This window comes from Apostichopus japonicus, chromosome 21, assembly GCF_037975245.1.
Source record: "Apostichopus japonicus isolate 1M-3 chromosome 21, ASM3797524v1, whole genome shotgun sequence".
NCBI lineage: Eukaryota > Metazoa > Echinodermata > Holothuroidea > Aspidochirotida > Stichopodidae > Apostichopus > Apostichopus japonicus.
This window is the reverse complement of record NC_092581.1, coordinates 479,135-501,219: the sequence shown is the minus strand read 5'-3', so window position 1 is coordinate 501,219 and position 22,085 is coordinate 479,135. Positions and strand designations below refer to the sequence as shown.

The 22,085-nt window shown below is 37.2% G+C and overlaps 1 protein-coding gene across 2 annotated transcripts; it reads right to left on the bottom strand.

Annotated features, from left to right (window-relative positions):
- Positions 1 to 2,147: 2,147 nt before the first annotated feature.
- On the bottom strand, positions 2,148 to 22,067 carry LOC139962572 (uncharacterized). Of its 2 annotated transcripts, none has more exons than XM_071962687.1 (10): positions 21,973 to 22,067; positions 18,530 to 18,680; positions 16,536 to 16,764; positions 14,666 to 14,713; positions 14,041 to 14,117; positions 13,383 to 13,437; positions 7,949 to 8,135; positions 4,819 to 4,934; positions 3,498 to 3,599; positions 2,148 to 2,841 (listed from the first exon to the last, which is right to left on the bottom strand). In XM_071962687.1, exons 3-10 carry the CDS (start codon positions 16,734 to 16,736, stop codon positions 2,803 to 2,805), a joined length of 825 nt encoding a protein of 274 aa, XP_071818788.1. In that variant the 5' UTR covers positions 16,737 to 16,764; positions 18,530 to 18,680; positions 21,973 to 22,067; the 3' UTR covers positions 2,148 to 2,802. The 2 variants fall into 2 exon arrangements, with proteins under 2 accessions (XP_071818788.1, XP_071818789.1); XM_071962688.1 differs by having other exon boundaries at positions 21,954 to 22,060.
- Positions 22,068 to 22,085: the final 18 nt, after the last annotated feature.

The following is a 22,085-nucleotide window of genomic DNA, read 5'->3' as shown; positions in this document are numbered from 1 at the left end:
TCAATGAGGATATCCAACACACTGTAGTATATCAATGAGGATATCCAACACACAGTAGTATAGCAATGAGGATATCCAACACACTGTAGTATAGCAATGAGGATATCCAACACACTGTAGTATAGCAATAAGGATATCCAACACACTGTAGTATATCAATGAGGATATCCAACACACTGTAGTATATCAATGAGGATATCCAACACACAGTAGTATATCAATGAGGATATCCAACACACTGTAGTATATCAATGAGGATATCCAACAGCATAGCAATAAGGATATCCAACACAGTATAGCAATGAGGATATCCAACACACAGTAGTATAGCAATGAGGATATCCAACACACAGTAGTACAGCAATGTGGATATCCAACACACTGTAGTATATCAATGAGGATATCCAACACACTGTAGTATAGCAATGAGGATATCCAACACACGGTTGTATATCAATGAGGATATCCAACACACTGTAGTATATCAATGAGGATATCCAACACACTGTAGTATATCAATGAGGATATCCAACACACTGTAGTATATCAATGAGGATATCCAACACACAGTAGTATATCAATGAGGATATCCAACACACTGTAGTATATCAATGAGGATATCCAACAGCATAGCAATAAGGATATCCAACACAGTATAGCAATGAGGATATCCAACACACAGTAGTACAGCAATGAGGATATCCAACACACTGTAGTATATCAATGAGGATATCCAACACACTGTAGTATAGCAATGAGGATATCCAACACACGGTTGTATATCAATGAGGATATCCAACACACTGTAGTATATCAATGAGGATATCCAACACACTGTAGTATATCAATGAGGATATCCAACACACTGTAGTATATCAATGAGGATATCCAACACACAGTAGTATATCAATGAGGATATCCAACACACTGTAGTATATCAATGAGGATATCCAACACACTGTAGTATAGCAATGAGGATATCCAACACACGGTTGTATATCAATGAGGATATCCAACACACTGTAGTATAGCAATGAGGATATCCAACACACGGTTGTATATCAATGAGGATATCCAACACACTGTAGTATATCAATGAGGATATCCAACACACTGTAGTATATCAATGAGGATATCCAACACACTGTAGTATATCAATGAGGATATCCAACACACTGTAGTATAGCAATGAGGATATCCAACACACTGTTGTATAGCAATAAGGATATCCAACACAGTACAGCAAAGAGGATATCCAACACACTGTTGTATATCAATGAGGATATCCAACACACTGTAGTATAGCAATGAGGATATCCAACACACTGTAGTATAGCAATAAGGATATCCAACACAGTACAGCAATGAGGATATCCAACACACTGTTGTATAGCAATGAGGATATCCAACACACTGTAGTATATCAATGAGGATATCCAACACACTGTAGTATATCAATGAGGATATCCAACACACTGTAGTATATCAATGAGGATATCCAACACACTGTAGTATAGCAATGAGGATATCCAACACACTGTAGTATAGCAATGAGGATATCCAACACACTGTTGTATAGCAATGAGGATATCCAACACACAGTAGTATATCAATGAGGATATTCACACAGCATAGCAATGAGGATATCCAACACAGTACAGTAATGAGTATATACAACACAGTATTAAAATTATCAAAATGTGACTATAGAAGACAATAAAACGTCGCCTGTTTATTACCAATTAATTTTGCGAAGCTGACTTAAGGTCTATGTGCTAAATTTGTGGTCCAGCATAGTTCACTAGAGGGCTTTCCACTTTTCCAGGATAAAATATCAAGGATGGTTTAACCATAGAGTAATTGCTGTTTTTTAACACATAATAATATAAACACTGGTACACTACATTACTATGGTAATTCACTTTATCAAGTGTTTGTAACAGTTTACATTTACTAAAGATGATTACGATACCCTGAACCAAATACAGATGACTATTAAAGTGTGTTGTAAGTTTCTGGACTAGATAGGAGAGTATTTGATGACAACTCAAAGCTGCATCAGTAGGCCTGAATGTTACTACCATTATAATCAAGTGAACAGAGCTGACACAAATTCAAGATCAAAAGAGCACTGACAAAATACCATGCAAAGAAACAACAGTTTTTATAATTCAGATTTCAGGATACTGACAAGTTGAACATTACAGCTGCTAAATTCCACACAAGGGAAACCATGCGCTACTGAAAATCAAACTGGTATGTAAAATGCATACAAAGCTACAGACAGTAAAGTTTCCTGCCTCTATTATCTCCTCAACCTTCAATAAATGCATAAAGAAGAATAAAGTTTTTAGTGTCTTCAAAATGAACCAATAAAAAAGAAGTTCTCCTTTGATGTGATGCCAACATTCGGTGAAGACGGTGCAAGTCATCTAAAAGTAGAACGAAAACTTGGAAGTGGAGTTGGAAGTAGAGTTACGTCATCTGATGTAGAGGGGGCACTTCCCATGTAAGGAGTAGAGTTATGTCCTCTGAAGTCGAGGGCGCACTTCCCATGTAAGGACACAATTTGATGCCAAGGTAAAAACCAGAGGTTAGGAGCAGTACTTCATATGGTATACATCTATCCACTGCAGTGTTGGAGTTTGTGCGAACAACTTGATTTTTAAAATGACGTCAGGGCAAGATCATACATCTCCATAAGACATATCAAGGGATATAAAACAGTTGAAGGCTGAACTTACGCCTTCCTCTAGCCTGCAAACATAATCAGGCAGGACAGTGTTCATCATCGCTGTACCATCAAATGCTGTCTGATAATTCAAACTCACTGTAGATATCCTGAAGAAAGAACAGACACAAATGAATGGAACCAATTTAGTGTATCTTTAATTATATCTTCCTTTGTGTTCCATGGTATTTATATTTTGTGTCATCTGTTACACAATATCCATTCAAATTCAGCTTCATACATTACCTGCAACACGTCAATGGATAACACACAGTATTTAATAAAGCATTTCTGCATTAAAAAGTATTAAAGGGACATCTGATGGCTGAAGTTGATTGCTTAATAAAATTGATGGCCATTTTCTGCATCTTTATGGAGTGTGGGGAGCCTCACCTTTAAAACTGCATGTTTACTGATGGGGAAATATCTAACATCATCAATTGTTAATTGCCAGGATGCCTTCCTCTTCCCATGCTTCTTTCACACCCCTCCCCCACCCTGATATTTTAAATCAGCCCTTTTCAAGCATTTATTTGTTTTCTAAATGCTAAAAAAGCTAAATTTGAAATGTTCCAGTTAAATCTTCTGATCATGAATTGGCTAATTTTTCCCTGTGTAAACAGATCTTCAACAAGACAAACCCAGTTTTGCTGGGCTATCCCATTTGAGTAATATCACATGCCTAAAGATGTCCCCAAAATGTGTAAATTTTCTATTTTCTTTTACAGCATGCATTCAACTTTGAGCAACATATATATCTACTCACTGACGCTAAGTATCTGTGATGCTCCCAAACCACACCAAGTGACTCCGGGTTCCTTAAATATTCCATCTCTCCTAATTCATAAATGTCATAAGCATGCCTCAGCTGAAATATAAGAAAGATAAAACAACGTAAAGAGAAAACAATGTTTGCACTTGAAGATGGCAGGTTTAGGATGATTAATTCTAGTGTTTACATCAGACTTTGAGGTAGTGTCTTGCTTTCTAATTTTATAAAGTTTGATGATAGTTGATAAAAACAATATTCATTCTACTGTTGTACTAAAAAGGCCAGACAAATCAACATTTAAAAAGAAACAAGAAAATACACAACCTTTTAGAAATATTTCTAATTTGCTATTTTTAAGTCATTAATCGAATGTCTGAGGGGAAAAATCAAAGCAATTATCCAATAACATCACTGAAAACATTTTTCTGGGTTTCCAAACACAACGTTAACACAAATTGACAAAAATATCATATATAAGTAAAGGTAACAGTTTTTGAACACAGATCTGGTGTATTTTCATATCTTATGACAACACTTTTGCTTCATAACATGCTGTGAGTCCAACAATTTTAACGAAACCTAAAAAGGATGAGAACATTGTCGTCTTTGTGCAAACGATTCGTGACACTCCATCGAGTGGGGTTAGGTAGGCTATATGTATTTTATTACGCAGTGGCCAACTGTAGGCTTGTAATAGGCTATAGGCAAACTAAGTAGCTGCATCAGTAGGCCTGAATGTTACTACGATTATAATCGAGTTAACAGAGCTGACACGAATTCAAGATAAAAGAGCACTGACAAAATACCATGCAATAAAACAACAGTTTTTAACATTTTTTGACACTGAAAAGGGGGGAAGCAGTTGCCTGCCCCCCTGGCTACATTCCTGCTAATGAACCTCACACTTTGTGGACATTTTGGTAAAGCTGATGGAATTGGCACCCTACTGCATTGCAATGTCTGCCCTGCTATTAAGTGATAAAGTACAACAAGAACTACTGTTGCACACTCCCACTGCATATTGAGAAACACAGCATACACATCCAAACACTTTGATGTCAAATAACAATATTTACAGTTAACGGACAACTTACAATGAGAAGTGCCAACAACTTCAGTTCTCCATTACTAGTCCTGACATGCCTGTAACATTGAGGGTTTCATGTACACTAAGAAATCCATAGTTATCATGTTTGTTTCTTTTGTTGTTACTGCAATGCAGAGTCTATGAATCTTAATACGCACACATTACAGGATTGAACAATTTTATTACTTCATAATGTAGAAATGTATTACCATGACTAGGAATACTCACTTGTTTGGCATTCTTCTGAGGTGGCATCCCACCCACATATGTTGCAAGACCTGGGCATAGTACACTATGAATCGGTGCGAGACCACTTTTAGGACTCTCTTTATTGTGTTTTTTAACTGATATGGGGACAGAAAAGAAATAACCATTTACTGTTCAATCTAAGCAGGTAATCAAGTAGGTATGACTGGAAACCCAATAATACAGGTAATAGATCTATACAGCTATAACCCTTTACTGTTCAATCTAAGCAGGTAATCAAGTAGGTATGACTGCAAACCCAATAATACAGGTAATAGATCTATACAGTTAAAACCATTTACTGTTCAATTTAAGCAGGTAATCAAGTAGGTATGACTGCAAACCCAATAAAACAGGTAATAGATCTATACAGTTATAACCATTTACTGTTCAATCTAAGCAGGTAATCAAGTAGGTATGACTGCAAACCCAATAATACAGGTAATAGATCTATACAGTTATAACCATTTACTGTTCAATCTAAGCAGGTAATCAAGTAGGTATGACTGCAAACCCAATAATACAGGTAATAGATCTATACAGCTATAACCCTTTACTGTTCAATCTAAGCAGGTAATCAAGTAGGTATGACTGCAAACCCAATAATACAGGTAATAGATCAATACAGTTATAACCATTTACTGTTCAATCTAAGCAGGTAACCAAGTAGGTATGACTGCAAACCCAATAATACAGGTAATAGATCTATACAGTTATAACCATTTACTGTTCAATCTAAGCAGGTAATCAAGTAGGTATGACTGCAAACCCAATAAAACAGGTAATAGATCTATACAGTTATAACCCTTTACTGTTCAATCTAAGCAGGTAATCAAGTAGGTATGACTGCAAACCCAATAATACAGGTAATAGATCTATACAGTCATAACCATTTACTGTTCAATCTAAGCAGGTAATCAAGTAGGTATGACTGCAAACCCAATAATACAGGTAATAGATCTATACAGTTATAACCATTTACTGTTCAATCTAAGCAGGTAATCAAGTAGGTATGACTGCAAACCCAATAATACAGGTAATAGATCAATACAGTTATAACCATTTACTGTTCAATCTAAGCAGGTAATCAAGTAGGTATGACTGCAAACCCAATAAAACAGGTAATAGATCTATACAGTTATAACCATTTACTGTTCAATCTAAGCAGGTAATCAAGTAGGTATAACTGCAAACCCAATAATACAGGTAATAGATCTATACAGTTATAACCATTTACTGTTCAATCTAAGCAGGTAACCAAGTAGGTATGACTGCAAACCCAATGATACAGGTAATAGATCAATACAGTTATAACCATTTACTGTTCAATCTAAGCAGGTAATCACGTAGGTATGACTGCAAACCCAAATAATACAGGTAATAGATCTATACAGTTATAACCCTTTACTGTTCAATCTAAGCAGGTAATCAAGTAGGTATGACTGCAAACCCCATAAAACAGGTAATAGATCTATACAGTTATAACCATTTACTGTTCAATCTAAGCAGGTAATCAAGTAGGTATGACTGCAAACCCAATAATACAGGTAATAGATCAATACAGTTATAACCCTTTACTGTTCAATCTAAGCAGGTAATCAAGTAGGTATAACTGCAAACCCAATAATACAGGTAATAGATCTATACAGTTATAACCATTTACTGTTCAATCTAAGCAGGTAATCAAGTAGGTATGACTGCAAACCCAATAATACAGGTAATAGATCTATACAGTTATAACCATTTACTGTTCAATCTAAGCAGGTAACCAAGTAGGTATGACTGCAAACCCAATGATACAGGTAATAGATCAATACAGTTATAACCATTTACTGTTCAATCTAAGCAGGTAATCAAGTAGGTATGACTGCAAACCCAATAAAACAGGTAATAGATCTATACAGTTATAACCATTTACTGTTCAATCTAAGCAGGTAATCAAGTAGGTATAACTGCAAACCCAATAATACAGGTAATAGATCTATACAGTTATAACCATTTACTGTTCAATCTAAGCAGGTAACCAAGTAGGTATGACTGCAAACCCAATGATACAGGTAATAGATCAATACAGTTATAACCATTTACTGTTCAATCTAAGCAGGTAATCACGTAGGTATGACTGCAAACCCAAATAATACAGGTAATAGATCTATACAGTTATAACCCTTTACTGTTCAATCTAAGCAGGTAATCAAGTAGGTATGACTGCAAACCCCATAAAACAGGTAATAGATCTATACAGTTATAACCATTTACTGTTCAATCTAAGCAGGTAATCAAGTAGGTATGACTGCAAACCCAATAATACAGGTAATAGATCAATACAGTTATAACCCTTTACTGTTCAATCTAAGCAGGTAATCAAGTAGGTATAACTGCAAACCCAATAATACAGGTAATAGATCTATACAGTTATAACCATTTACTGTTCAATCTAAGCAGGTAACCAAGTAGGTATGACTGCAAACCCAATGATACAGGTAATAGATCAATACAGTTATAACCATTTACTGTTCAATCTAAGCAGGTAATCACGTAGGTATGACTGCAAACCCAAATAATACAGGTAATAGATCTATACAGTTATAACCCTTTACTGTTCAATCTAAGCAGGTAATCAAGTAGGTATGACTGCAAACCCAATAAAACAGGTAATAGATCTATACAGTTATAACCATTTACTGTTCAATCTAAGCAGGTAACCAAGTAGGTATGACTGCAAACCCAATGATACAGGTAATAGATCAATACAGTTATAACCATTTACTGTTCAATCTAAGCAGGTTATCAAGTAGGTATGACTACAAACCCCATTAAACAGGTAATAGATCAACACAGTTATTTGTAAATCTCTGATGTTTTAAAATGTCATTGTTCTTGCTTTGAATTTGGTGACCTGATGCAAGAGATGATATGTCCCTGTATCTTCTTTCTCTTAATAACAATATATTCAACTATCACCAATTGTGACAAACTTCCCCTTTAAACATAGGTTTTGGACAACTATGAGTACATTTCCCATTGTGAGGATATTGACACATTTTTGCTCAAAACTTAGCATGGAGTCACAAGATGTTTTCCACATGAGAGTGTTGCACAATATACTTACTTGCTAAGATAACTGCTCTAAAGGCTAAATATGCATTTACTGTATTTGAAACATTTTCTGGTATTCTCATAGTTGGGGCTGATATGAGAAATTTAATTGCTGTTCCTTGGTTACAACTTTCCCAAGATGTCTTCTCCGTCTTCCCCCAGTAAGACTGACCACAGATTGGTATAATTAAGGCATCACCCTGGAAACAGAAGCAAAATGACACCATGGATTGTAAGGATTAATCAATTTATAAATGAATGGCAAATCAATTCAGAACTGTAATATGGAAGAAAGAAGTCAGCCAATTCACAGCCCTAACAGAGCACACTGTTACAGTGAGGTTACTGTACCTCATTGTTTTGTACCTCACTAAGGTTACTGTTACCTCAAGGGTCAGATGTTGTGTATATCAACAAAGAAACTTCCTACAATCAATTTGTCTTGGAAATTATTTAAATGCCAAATTAAATGAGGAAACTACATTTTGCTACAGCAGATATTAAGCTGAATTTCCAAATTAAATTGGAACTGTTTTGATAATGTACAAGAATTTATGAGAATCCTTTGAAGCTGCTGGTTGTGTTAGCCACATAGCCTTCCAGCAGCATAAATGTGTTGCATAAAATGTTCTCTAAAGTTGCTGCACAGGTGCCCCAGAAATGTGACCTTTGAGATCCACACAAACCTGGATTTTGTACTCAGTATGGTGCATCTAGTATGAAGTTCATCCAAGCTTTACTTTTTGAGTCATTATGTTTAAGAGCTGTAATCTCTGTTCAATCTAAGTGAACATTGATTTACCCAAAGAACAAATGGATCTTGTACTTAAAGTACTAAGGTGGATCCAATATCAAGTCTGAAGTTCATCCAAGATTAATATCAAGAGTTACTGGGTATACATAACTTGTACAGACTGTTACAGATTTAGGTCTGATATGATCTTTGACCTACATCAAGTTGAATATACTTCATGAACTCACTGAGATCTACATACACATATGACATTAAACCAAGCTGCACACTTTAAGTTTACAGTACAGGACTACTGGGTTTATTTTCACTTTCGCCACTCTTGACCTAAACTGATCCTAAGTCTTCTTCAAGTTTAACAGCATTTCACCAATGGTCTGTGCTTGTAGGCGGCACCACATACAAATATATACACAGGCAACCGCTAATGCCAAGATTCCTTTTGTGTTCAGTAAGAAACAATTAGTTCTCTATCTGATAAGTTAATATTTCCATGTTTTACCTTAACAGGACTACAACACTTACACAAATAACCAATTGACCATGCAACTTAGCAGCAGATTATATCTCAATGGAATCCAACTCCTGTACCATACTTTAACAAACTCTGAAAGTATAGTACATAAAAATGAAATACTGATAGCCAATCATATCCTCTATCTGTTGATTAATTTCACTTTGAAAGAAATTACCTCTCCTTTTGATTTCTCCTTTAAAATTAATAAGTTATTGGTAATATTACTTTACTTTATTACCTTACAATTTCCTACACAAATGTATACAGTAACAAACCCTGTTGAAAAGAATCACTAATTTATACAGCAAAAACTTGATATTATAGGAAACATCCTTAGAAAACCATTCATATTTGGTGTTTTATGTTCATTATATAACGTTTGCAAAGTGCATTGAAACCTATCGCTGGTATAAAGCACTATATAAATCAAATATTATTTTTATTTATTATATGAATAGCCCTGTGTATTCCTGATGGACACTTGAAATTAATAATTAGTGATCGCTGCAAGAATGGACGTATGCATTATGTCCAATCATCATCTTAAACTCAGTGGCAATTTCCTTTTCTGTTTACTTTATTTTAAATCTTTTTAACAGAGCCATTATCTCCAGGAAATCTACTTAAACTCAGTGGCAATTTCCTTTTCTGTTTACTTTATTTTAAATCTTTTTAACAGAGCCATTATCTCCAGGAAATCTATTCATTAATGCCAACCACTTAAAATGTTGAATCAACTAAACAAAACAAAAAGTGATATGTCAATTACGGCCATCAAGAGGGTGGCTTTAGTGTAAACGAACTGTAACATGTGGTAGCAGTAAAAGTCTCAATGTGTGTTTGCTGAAATCACCTGTTTATTCCTTGCAATGGCAGGAAAAGACACAATTTTGCAAGCTACATCGAAAAGACCAAAAGAAAGATACAGGCTAATGGTCGTAAACAAAACAGAGAGAGTTGATTGGCAAATGATCTGTTGGGCTGGGCTTGCAACTTTTGATTGAAGTTTGAAGAATCTACGGGCTCGTTAAAAAATCTGGCTAATTTGATTCATCTCAAAATGTTTAATGACAGATAACTCAAGAAAAATAATGATTATTAACATGAAAATTGCATAGAACAGTGTTATTTTCACCGAGCTTTATGGGCATTAAGCTGGAAAGTCTGAAATTAAAATTTGGCAAACACACATTGAGACTTTCATCTATCTATCTCACAGTGCTGGATTCTTCATCCATGCCCAACTAATCTACAGATAAAATGTATTTAATAAACTGTAAGTAAGCAAATCCATGAAGTAGGGATTCTCTTCCTTAAATTTGGTATATGTATTGTTCATCAAACAGGGAGACAGAACACCACAAATACAACGGCAGATGCATTCACCATCTTTTAGATGCTAAGTTTGATTTGCATTTTAGCAGTTTATCAAAGCATTCTTGAAGATGGTTAACCTTTGCAGTTTAGGTTCAGTACAGTTAACTACACTATTTTCTCAAAAACCTTTGTCGATACAAGCAGCATCCTTGCCCACAAAACTCTTTAATAAATGGTGGCTAGGCTATACGCTTTGTCGATACAAGCAGCATCCTGGCCCACAAAACTCTATAGTACTTGGTGGCTAGGCTATACGCTTTGTCGATACAAGCAGCATCCTGGCCCACAAAACTCTATAGTACATGGTGGCTAGGCTATACGCTTTGTCGATACAAGCAGCATCCTGGCCCACAAAACTCTATAGTACATGGTGGCTAGGCTATACGCTTTGTCGATACAAGCAGCATCATGGCCCACAAAACTCAATAGCACATGGTGGCTAGGCTATACGCTTTGTCGATACAAGCAGCATCATGGCCCACAAAACTCAATAGCACATGGTGGCTAGGCTATACGCTTTGTCGATACAAGCAGCATCATGGCCCACAAAACTCAATAGCACATGGTGGCTAGGCTATACGCTTTGTCGATACAAGCAGCATCATGGCCCACAAAACTCTATAGCACATGGTGGCTAGGCTATACGCTTTGTCGATACAAGCAGCATCCTGGCCCACAAAACTCTATAGCACATGGTGGCTAGGCTATACGCTTTGTCGATACAAGCAGCATCCTGGCCCACAAAACTATATAGCACATGGTGGCTAGGCTATACGCTTTGTCGATACAAGCAGCATCCTGGCCCACAAAACTCAATAGCACATGGTGGCTAGGCTATACGCTTTGTCGATACAAGCAGCATCCTGGCCCACAAAACTCAACAGCACATGGTGGCTACGCTATACGCTTTGTCGATACAAGCAGCATCCTGGCCCCCAAACTCAACAGCACATGGTGGCTAGGCTATACGCTTTGTCGATACAAGAAGCATCCTGGCCCACAAAACTCAATAGTACATGGTGGCTAGGCTATACGCTTTGTCGATACAAGCAGCATCCTGGCCCACAAAACTCAATAGTACATGGTGGCTAGGCTATACGCTTTGTCGATACAAGCAGCATCCAGGCCCACAAAACTCAATAGTACATGGTGGCTAGGCTGTACGCTTTGTCGATACAAGCAGCATCCTGGCCCACAAAACTCAATAGTACATGGTGGCTAGGCTGTACGCTTTGTCGATACAAGCAGCATCCTGGCCCACAAAACTCAATAGTACATGGTGGCTAGGCTGTACGCTTTGTCGATACAAGCAGCATCCTGGCCCACAAAACTCAATAGTACATGGTGGCTAGGCTGTGCACTTTGTCGATACAAGCAGCATCCTGGCCCACAAAACTCAATAGTACATGGTGGCTAGGCTATACGCTTTGTCGATACAAGCAGCATCCTGGCCCACAAAACTCAATAGTACATGGTGGCTAGGCTATACGCTTTGTCAGTACAAGCAGCATCCTGGCCCACAAAACTCAATAGTACATGGTGGCTAGGCTATACGCTTTGTCGATACAAGCAGCATCCTGGCCCACAAAACTCAATAGTACATGGTGGCTAGGCTATACGCTTTGTCGATACAAGCAGCATCATGGCCCACAAAACTCTATAGTACATGGTGGCTAGGCTATACGCTTTGTCGATACAAGCAGCATCCTGGCCCCCAAACTCAACAGCACATGGTGGCTAGGCTGTACGCTTTGTCGATACAAGCAGCATCCTGGCCCACAAAACTCAATAGTACATGGTGGCTAGGCTATACGCTTTGTCGATACAAGCAGCATCCTGGCCCACAAAACTCTATAGCACATGGTGGCTAGGCTATACGCTTTGTCGATACAAGCAGCATCCTGGCCCACAAAACTCAATAGTACATGGTGGCTAGGCTATACGCTTTGTCGATACAAGCAGCATCATGGCCCACAAAACTCTATAGTACATGGTGGCTAGGCTATAAGCTTTGTCGATACAAGCAGCATCCAGGCCCACAAAACTCAATAGTACATGGTGGCTAGGCTGTACGCTTTGTCGATACAAGCAGCATCCTGGCCCACAAAACTCAATAGTACATGGTGGCTAGGCTGTACGCTTTGTCGATACAAGCAGCATCCTGGCCCACAAAACTCAATAGTACATGGTGGCTAGGCTGTGCACTTTGTCGATACAAGCAGCATCCTGGCCCACAAAACTCAATAGTACATGGTGGCTAGGCTATACGCTTTGTCGATACAAGCAGCATCCTGGCCCACAAAACTCAATAGTACATGGTGGCTAGGCTATACGCTTTGTCGATACAAGCAGCATCCTGGCCCACAAAACTCAATAGTACATGGTGGCTAGGCTATACGCTTTGTCGATACAAGCAGCATCCTGGCCCACAAAACTCAATAGTACATGGTGGCTAGGCTATACGGTTTGTCGATACAAGCAGCATCCTGGCCCACAAAACTCAATAGTACATGGTGGCTAGGCTATACGCTTTGTCAATACAAGCAGCATCCTGGCCCACGAAACTTCATAGTACATGGTGGCTAGGCTATATCAAACACTGTGTTGAAGTTCTTGTTGTCATCAAATGTTTACACGATTTAGTCGTTCGTGTCACCATTTTGTCCGAGCTGAAATTCTTCTTTGCCTCCTGATTACCAATTAAGTCAAACACATGTGAATATGCTATGAATTGACAAGGGTTGTGTAATTTTGCATTTATCAAACACTTAACCAGTTGCTTAAACTTGTTCTGTAACATACCACAAGCAGTTCACCATCCTTCTCAGTCATTATTGTTTCTTGTAACCTATTCATCCTGTAAGGAAAACCAATGAATAAGAAACAAGAAAGAAAGGCTGTGAAATTTACAGTATACAGTATAGGGAAATATTCATCAAATTGTGCAAACTTAAGTCTGCATTTTGTTTTATTTGTTAAATAGGATAGTTCAATGGGTGATGAACAGTACACAATCTGCTGCTTCAGATAAGAAGTGGTAAATGTATCCACAATGAATATACAACTGCTGGCAGCTTATCTTGCTGAACTCTAAGAACAACACCATCACAGGGAAGAATTGGCTTAAGATAATTTTACAAAAGGGTAAAACGACCATTACTTCACAAACAGCATTCTGTAACCACTGAGTTGAAGGATACATGATTTAGCATGCAGGGCAGATCCAATGGGCATTTCAAGACCTTGATATATAATAAACCGTCACTGCAGAAACAAAAATTTGTGACTGCAGCACAACTTGAGATGAGACGTCAGAAGATACAGCATGGCTTTGAAGAAGATCAGACTAGCATTCCATCCTCAGGCCATTTAAGTTTTTATACCAAAGATCTTTTTGACAGGGAGACATTTGTCATCACTTACTTATTTAATGTGAAAATACTAACTCAAAAGTACTTACAGTTGCCAACCAAAGTGTCTTGAATATGCCATGTCTATACCACCGTCCATGAAACCAAAACTGTTGGCAGGAGAAACCTACCAAAAGAGACAGAGAAATTGGTTTTGTAGAAAAGCATATCTCACTCTCTCACAGAAATAAATGACTGATCCAGAAAACTCTTCCGATCACTTACTATGAAGCTGGTGTTGCAACCAAGCATTTGAAAACTTACAGGCATTTGTGTGAATATCTGAACCCCTTTTCACAGCCCACTTTGTACCCTCAGCACCCCCTGAAACCCCCCCCCCTCCCCACTCTCTCTTTCCCTCTTTGTCTTCCTCTCTCTTCTTCATAAACTCTACCGAATTTGAATTTGTTTTCTAGATTTCATAAGCTGATCAGCAGTGTTATTGTACAGTACCTATTCAAATCTACCAACTGCTTCGGAAAAGTTTCACTGTTACAGAGTGTTTTCTAGCATAAATACAACCATCTTCCAGGAGATTGTTGTTATGCCTACTGTACAAAACTCCTTTACTATTCTAATGAACATTTCAACATGACTTCTTACCAAATTTAAGTTGACACATGATTATTAAATGATCCAGGAAGAAACTAAAAATGTTTTTTTTTTTTTACTTACTATTGCATCTGCAGCAGGGGCATTCCTGAAGATGTCACCTTGTGATATCTAAGAAGTTAAAAAAGAAGAGAAGAACTGAAATATATCTGCTAGATCTAACAGAAGAAAGAAAGCATGTATTTCCCTTCCATTCCAACCCCCCCCATCTGCCCCCTCCCCGAAGAAAGTCTATCCATACAAAGTGACGATTAATCTCACAAATATATAATTTAATGGCAAAATCAGCAATATGCCACAAGCACTGAAGATAAAGATAAAGAAAAACTGAGGAACGGACAGACAGAATCACTTAAAAAAAAGGAGCCGCATTCCAATCATTGCAACGAAAAGAACCCAACTCCAAAGACTCAGCTTATGTTTTCCTTCTATTCATGATGCAAGGTATACAGATACATAACACTGTACATGGCAATGTTTTCCTTCTATTCATGCAAGGTATACAGATACATAACACTGTACTTGGCAATGTTTTCCTTCTAGTCATGATGCAAGGTATACAGATACATAACACTGTACAGTACTTGGCAATGTTGTCCTTCTAGTCATGCAAGGTATACAGATACATAACACTGTACTTGGCAATGTTTTCCTTCTATTCATGCAAGGTATACAGATACATAACACTGTACATGGCAATGTTTTCCTTCTATTCATGCAAGTTATACAGATACATAACACTGTACATGGCAATGTTTTCCTTCTATTCATGCAAGGTATACAGATACATAATACTGTACTTGGCAATGTTTTCCTTCTAGTCATGATGCAAGGTATACAGATGCATAACACTGTACATGGCAATGTTTTCCTTCTACAGTATTCATGCAAGTTATACAGATACATAACACTGTACATGGCAATGTTTTCCTTCTATTCATGCAAGGTATACAGATACATAACACTGTACATGGCAATGTTTTCCTTCTATTCATGCAAGTTATACAGATACATAACACTGTACATGGCAATGTTTTCCTTCTATTCATGCAAGGTATACAGATACATAATACTGTACTTGGCAATGTTTTCCTTCTACAGTATTCATGCAAGGTATACAGATACATAATACTGTACTTGGCAATGTTTTCCTTCTAGTCATGATGCAAGGTATACAGATGCATAACACTGTACATGGCAATGTTTTCCTTCTACAGTATTCATGCAAGTTATACAGATACATAACACTGTACATGGCAATGTTTTCCTTCTATTCATGATGCAAGGTATACAGATACATAACACTGTACTTGGCAATGTTTTCCTTCTATTCATGATGCAAGGTATACAGATACATAACACTGTACTTGGCAATGTTTTTCTTCTATTCATGCAAGGTATACAGATACATAACACTGTACATGGCAATGTTTTCCTTCTATTCATGCAAGGTATACAGATACATAACACTGTACATGGCAATGTTTTCCTTCTATTCATGATGCAAGTTATACAGATACATAACACTGTACATGGCAATGTTTTCCTTTTATTCATGCAAGGTATACAGATACATAACACTGTACATGGCAATGTTTTCCTTCTACAGTATTCATGCAAGGTATACAGATACATAACACTGTACATGGCAATGTTTTCCTTCTATTCATGCAAGGTATACAGATGCATAACACTGTACATGGCAATGTTTTCCTTCTATTCATGATGCAAGGTATACAGATACATAACACTGTACATGGCAATGTTTTTCTTCTATTCATGCAAGGTATACAGATACATAACACTGTACTTGGCAATGTTTTCCTTCTATTCATGCAAGGTATACAGATACATAACACTGTACATGGCAATTAATAGATTGGGATATTTTAAGCTCCTTCATGTTAATCTGTAATTTTGCTTAGAGGCTCACATGAACATTTTCTTTGTCCTTGAAAGAATCTTCCCAGGCCCTGACCAATTCACTGTTGATATCCCTTAATTTGAAGATGACAGCTGAAGGTGTGACAACACTGCCACCATCTGTCATTGATATTTCTGGTTTCTTCATCTCGATGCTCTTGGTTTTGATACCTTTCTTAATGTCTTCATCTATAGTCAGAATTGTATCCATCTTCAACGTCAACAGTTTTGACTTGTCACTGTAAACAAACGACAGATCTCTTATTACCAATATAACTTAACATGGTCTGTACACAATTTGAAGCATGCATGCCATTAGGCAGAATATTAGCATTGATACGTCGTAATACGACATAAGGGAACTAAAAAGTGCTTGTAAACTTTCCGTAGCTGTTCCAGTTTACAAGGTATTCAGCTTTTAAAATATGAAAAACTTGAAAATGCTCCTTATATGACATCAGCTCCTCAGTGCAGAACTTAATCTTTAATGTTAATTTGTTGCGTAATAAATTATAATAACTCAAATGAAACATGTCCTCTTAGCTTCCTTACAGTATATATACAACAGAGATGGGCACCCCTAGATAAAACTCAACACCATTTGTCCTTTGCAAGTTTTTAGTGAATTGTAAGAATCATTGGGGGTCATAAAAGTTAAACATAACTTTTCCATTTTGTTTTGTGTTGTATCAGAAGAACTGAAATAGTCCAGTCACTTTAACTGATCAACCTTGACTGATTAAAGGGTCATTTCTCAAACATTATAAGAGGAATAGATATACAATCTGGACAACTAGCAGTGTTTTATAATATTCTCAAAGATATCAAAATAACTTTCGTGCCTAAAGTCATCTTTTAAAGAAGAAATGATCAAATTTTTAACATGTACAGTATGCCACTGTAGTAAACTATAATGGTTTATCTGAAATAACACAAATTTGGACCAGTCTTGTGTGGTACAAGGGCCAAACTTAAAGGGAAAACTACTTTATCACATGATAATGTGAATGTAGACTCCCTACAATAGGTTTCAAGTACTGAGAAAGGATGACTTATTGTTTGACCATGATGAAAGGTATCACAGTTTGCATGTATATGCAACGATTAAACAGGACTTTAAAAAGTTTGTATTTACTGTACTTGAACAGAAGCTGTCACAATGAAAGACCAAATAATGGGATGGTTAAAATAAACTGTTGACAAGCATAACCAAGAGAGGATACATGTAGCAAAAATGCTAACGGGTAAATTCAAACTTATCGACTTTTGCATTATTTTTGGAAATGAAGCTTGACCAGTCAACGAGTGACTATAAACGTTAACTTGGTGTGTGATGAAACAACATTGTAAAAATACAATAAAACAAATAAATCAATAAAAATGAAAAGAGAAAAGCCATGAATTGCCTGCAATCCAGAGTTACTACTGTACAACTGTCTGGTTTGAAACAACTTCAAATGTTACCCCTTCCTTTGGCTGACTCTTTGGGAAAGTTTTTACAGGTACTGCATTACAACCATCATAAACTTGATCTGCAATATTATCTGTTCTGTTGACAAGTGCCCTTACATTTATCCAGACCCAACCATTGTACACTGTCACTCCATACCACTGTACATGAGAACACTGAATTTTAATGCTTGCGTTACAACAATGTCCGGCAGGTACCTGGAACAAACATGTTTTGTTGGTAATATTTGACTTTAATCCCTTATCAAGAAGATCTATCCATGTAAAGAAATGCAAATGTGGGTATTAAAATCGAACCAAATCCATCATTAAGTGTCTAAGATGTATGCACAGTACAGAACAATGAGAGCTCCAAGCAAATGAGTGTACAGCTCTGTAACTCACAACAGGAGGAGGAAGACCATGGCTGCTAGTACTGCAACTTGGTAAATAATTGTTCAACCTCAGAGTAAGCATACACATAACTAACAGCTCTGTACTTATTGAGGGTACAGTAAGTACTTAATATCCTACAAATGTAACCACATTACTTACCGATATCTACAAAATCTACAGAGAAATAGTCACCATTGACTTCCTTCTTGTACTAAAAGTACAGGATGAGAATCTCAAGCAGGTATGACTGGTAGTACTGCTTGCATTGGTAGTTGCCTGGTTGATGATTAACTATTCCCGGCATTCACCTCTATATAGTGGGTTGAATATTCAAGGGAAAAAAGCGAAAAGATTAGAAAAAACACTGTTCATCAACAGCACTCTAACCCAATAGATATCAAGTTCTATCAGTGATTCAGTGCAGTAAGTTACATTTCCTCCCAGACAAGATATTACTTACAGTAGTGTTGGACTAATATTGTCAATATTGCCTATCGGACATTTGCTGCTATCCCTCCCTATGAAAACCTAGATTGTGGTCTAAAGAATAGGAGCACAACAACAGTCTTCACTTGTAATCATTGGAAGTAAGCTGCACATCCCACTGTAGATTGCTTAAAATAGTCATCGCCATGTAGTGCAAACATGGTGTATACAGTGAAAAGCAAAGGCTTGTTACAGTTCTTCCTACCAAAATGTTATATTCAACCATGGTACAGAGTTGATACCTTATGCTTATGGTGCTTTGTTGCCTAATTCAGAGTTGACTTAAGCTGTAAAGTACAAGCTTCACGTAAAGGGAACTTGTGCTACCATAACATCTGCTCCATGGAAAACAAATTTCAAAATTCTTCAACTTAAAAATTCAACATCCAAGAGCCAATACTGTAAGAAACGATGCTTCAAGTTCGACACATAAAATATTACTGAACTGAGGTTGCTGCTCTCATGGCAACCATTATTACAGCTACTATGATAGTTTTGCTTCTGCAAAAGTTATCTGTAGCACTATCTGCCAAGTACAAAGATGACAACAACGATTTAAAACCTTTCTAATTGGAGAGGTCATCACATTTTAGGGCTAAAATTGATCCCAGAAGACTGCAAAATTATTAAGGTCAAATCTGACCACAAAAAATAACTTTCCTTTCTCTCTGAATGCTGTTTTCCTAATAGAATCTGAACAGGGCTCCAGGTTAGCACCATGCATGGAAAATTCCCATACAGTGTATAAGCAATATGTGAATACAACACATTAATACAGGTACAGTAGTCGGAAAGAGCTTCAAGCTTGTAATATGAACTTCAAGTTCACCATGAGACTTTGAAAAAATTGTACGGAATACTGTACATGTGTAGAAGCACAGTATTGATTGATCTTCAAAACTTGCATCTTCATTTCAAGGTTATCTGCCTTAAAAATAATACAAATGTAGTTTTCCATCCCGAAGTACTATAAGCAAGTATAAGTACATGGCAGATCTGGTATGAAACCTACATATGGAAATATTTAATACAGTACTTTATTCATAGCTCTTTTGATGTACATTGAATTACCACAACTAGGTTTGCTCATTGGCTACTGAGACAAAATATTACAAACCATGTCTAAGGGCATTGAAGACTCGCCCCAAACAACGTGCCACCATCTATAAGTTAACTTTCCGTTGCTTGCAAGGGAAGTTTTTCTCTTGTCGCTACAAAATGCAGACAGTAATAAAACATGATACTTTGTTATCTTTAGCTGGACATGAGATGCCCATAGCTGTATCGTGTGTACACTGTGCTGTGGGTATCGATCACAGCTGTATGTACTGACTGTACACTAGTGTCTAATTACCGATGGTAGCAAGCTGTGTATTTTCTGGGATCGACGGTGGTGTCTAACACTTCTGTTACACCTCATTCGAAACTAGGTCAGATTACCAGCATTAGAGGTTTCTTTTTACGCAAGTCTTCACACCCTTTAATTACTGATGTATCGTTAAATAATGATAGCCACAGTTTAGGTACTGTTGTGTCAAAAGATTAATCTTCACTATACTGTCACCATTTTTTTTTACAAATCCAGTCTTATCAATGTCAAATTCATTCTGTTTCATTCTGTTTGGCTCAGTCCTTGGACCCTGCCTTTTCCTGTTTTATATAAATGATATCACCCAAAATCTACACTCCACCACTCGATTATTTGCTGATGACACTATGATCTACATGGAAATGAAGAACAAAATGGATGCCACGCTTATGCAGAATTAGATACCCTACAAAAGTGGGAAAAGAAATGGATGATGGAATTCAAAAAATGTGAAGTCATTAGTATCACTCGCAAACGCAAACCAAAGATTTTCGCTAACACCTCCATGGTTTGGAACTTAATCACGTCCAGTTTATCAAATATCTGGGTGTTCACATGACTCACGATTTACGTTGGGATAAGCAGGTAGACTATCTCACCTCTAAAGCAACAAATTTCCTTCGTGGCAATATTAACATCAGAAATACCAGGGTCAAACAACAAGCTTACAAGGCACTAGTGAGGCCAAACACTGTTTGGGACCCTTATACCAATAAACTGATAAATTAAATTTAAATGGTTCAAAGAAGTGCTGCCAGGTTTGCCCTCCATCGTTACCGCCGCAAATCAAGTGTTGGGACGATGCTCCAAGATCTACAGTAGGTTGGAAACCTCTTGCCGAAAGACGTAAAATACCGAGGTTGACAATGTTCTACAAAATGCAGAACCAGCTGGTAGCCATTGATTCAGCACAATATCTTACCTCAAAGAACCATCAAGTCTAAGGAGGTCGAAGGAAATTGGTATCTGTCGATTTAAGTCGGTATTAGCCTAGTCGATTATTCACGATTTGAGACTGATGGCCCGCCATACTACTAGTAGTATAGTCAGTATTGCGAAGTTCGGCATACTGCGAAGATCGGCCACCCTAAGAAATACACGATTTTAAAAAGACAACTGATAGGAAGAGCCAAATTTCACCAAAAAGTACGAAGCAGTCGAAGCTACAGTTATTTTCTCTCCAAAATGGCCCGTGTGCAAGAAATTACTTACATATTAGTCAATAAAATGACGGAGATCTATGAAGTCTCTTATATTACTGAAAAAGCAACTGCGCCACCAATTTTATCACTAGCGCCACACTGTGGGTTGCGTGTCCGAACTTCGCAATACTCTAGCAAGAAATACCAGTTCCACAATCACGAAGAATCTTCTTGGAAAACAACGTGAAAACAGTTTGCAGGAAAGAAAGTTTGGCCGTGTATCGTACTATAACAAAATTCTCCCACCATATGAAGTATATTTTCAAATGATTTATACCAGAAGATTTAGTTTTGGGGTGTTTTAAGTCTTAAGTGGCCGAACTTCGAAGTCACCATCCTACTATACTAGTAATAGCCTAGCCTAGTAGGATATGATACTAAAAACTATGCAAGCCTAACGTAGGCCTAGGCCTGGCCTTGGCTAGCTCTAGTAATGAACCGGTAGTGATAAATCACACCAACACGAAAGGAAAATTGAGTTTTCGGTGTATTAATAACAAATAAAAAAAATCTTAACAAATATTACACCTTCATGCCCAACATACTTCTTCCCAAGCGGGGCAGAAAACAAGTAACGTTGAAAAACAAAGGTACCCACTGCTGATCAACCATAAACATAACAACCGGAAGTGATGTTCAGCTGATGGAAAACGCCACC

Excerpts from the sequence above, each read along its gene's own strand:
- LOC139962572 (XM_071962687.1), bottom strand. The coding sequence starts at position 16,736 with ATGGATACAATTCTGACTATAGATGAAGACATTAAGAAAGGTATCAAA. Across the intron at positions 14,714-16,535 it reads AGGACAAAGAAAATGTTCAT|ATATCACAAGGTGACATCTT; the intron begins GTGAGCCTCTAA and ends TTAACTTCTTAG. Across the intron at positions 8,136-13,382 it reads AGGATGGTGAACTGCTTGTG|GGTGATGCCTTAATTATACC; the intron begins GTATGTTACAGA and ends TTCTGTTTCCAG.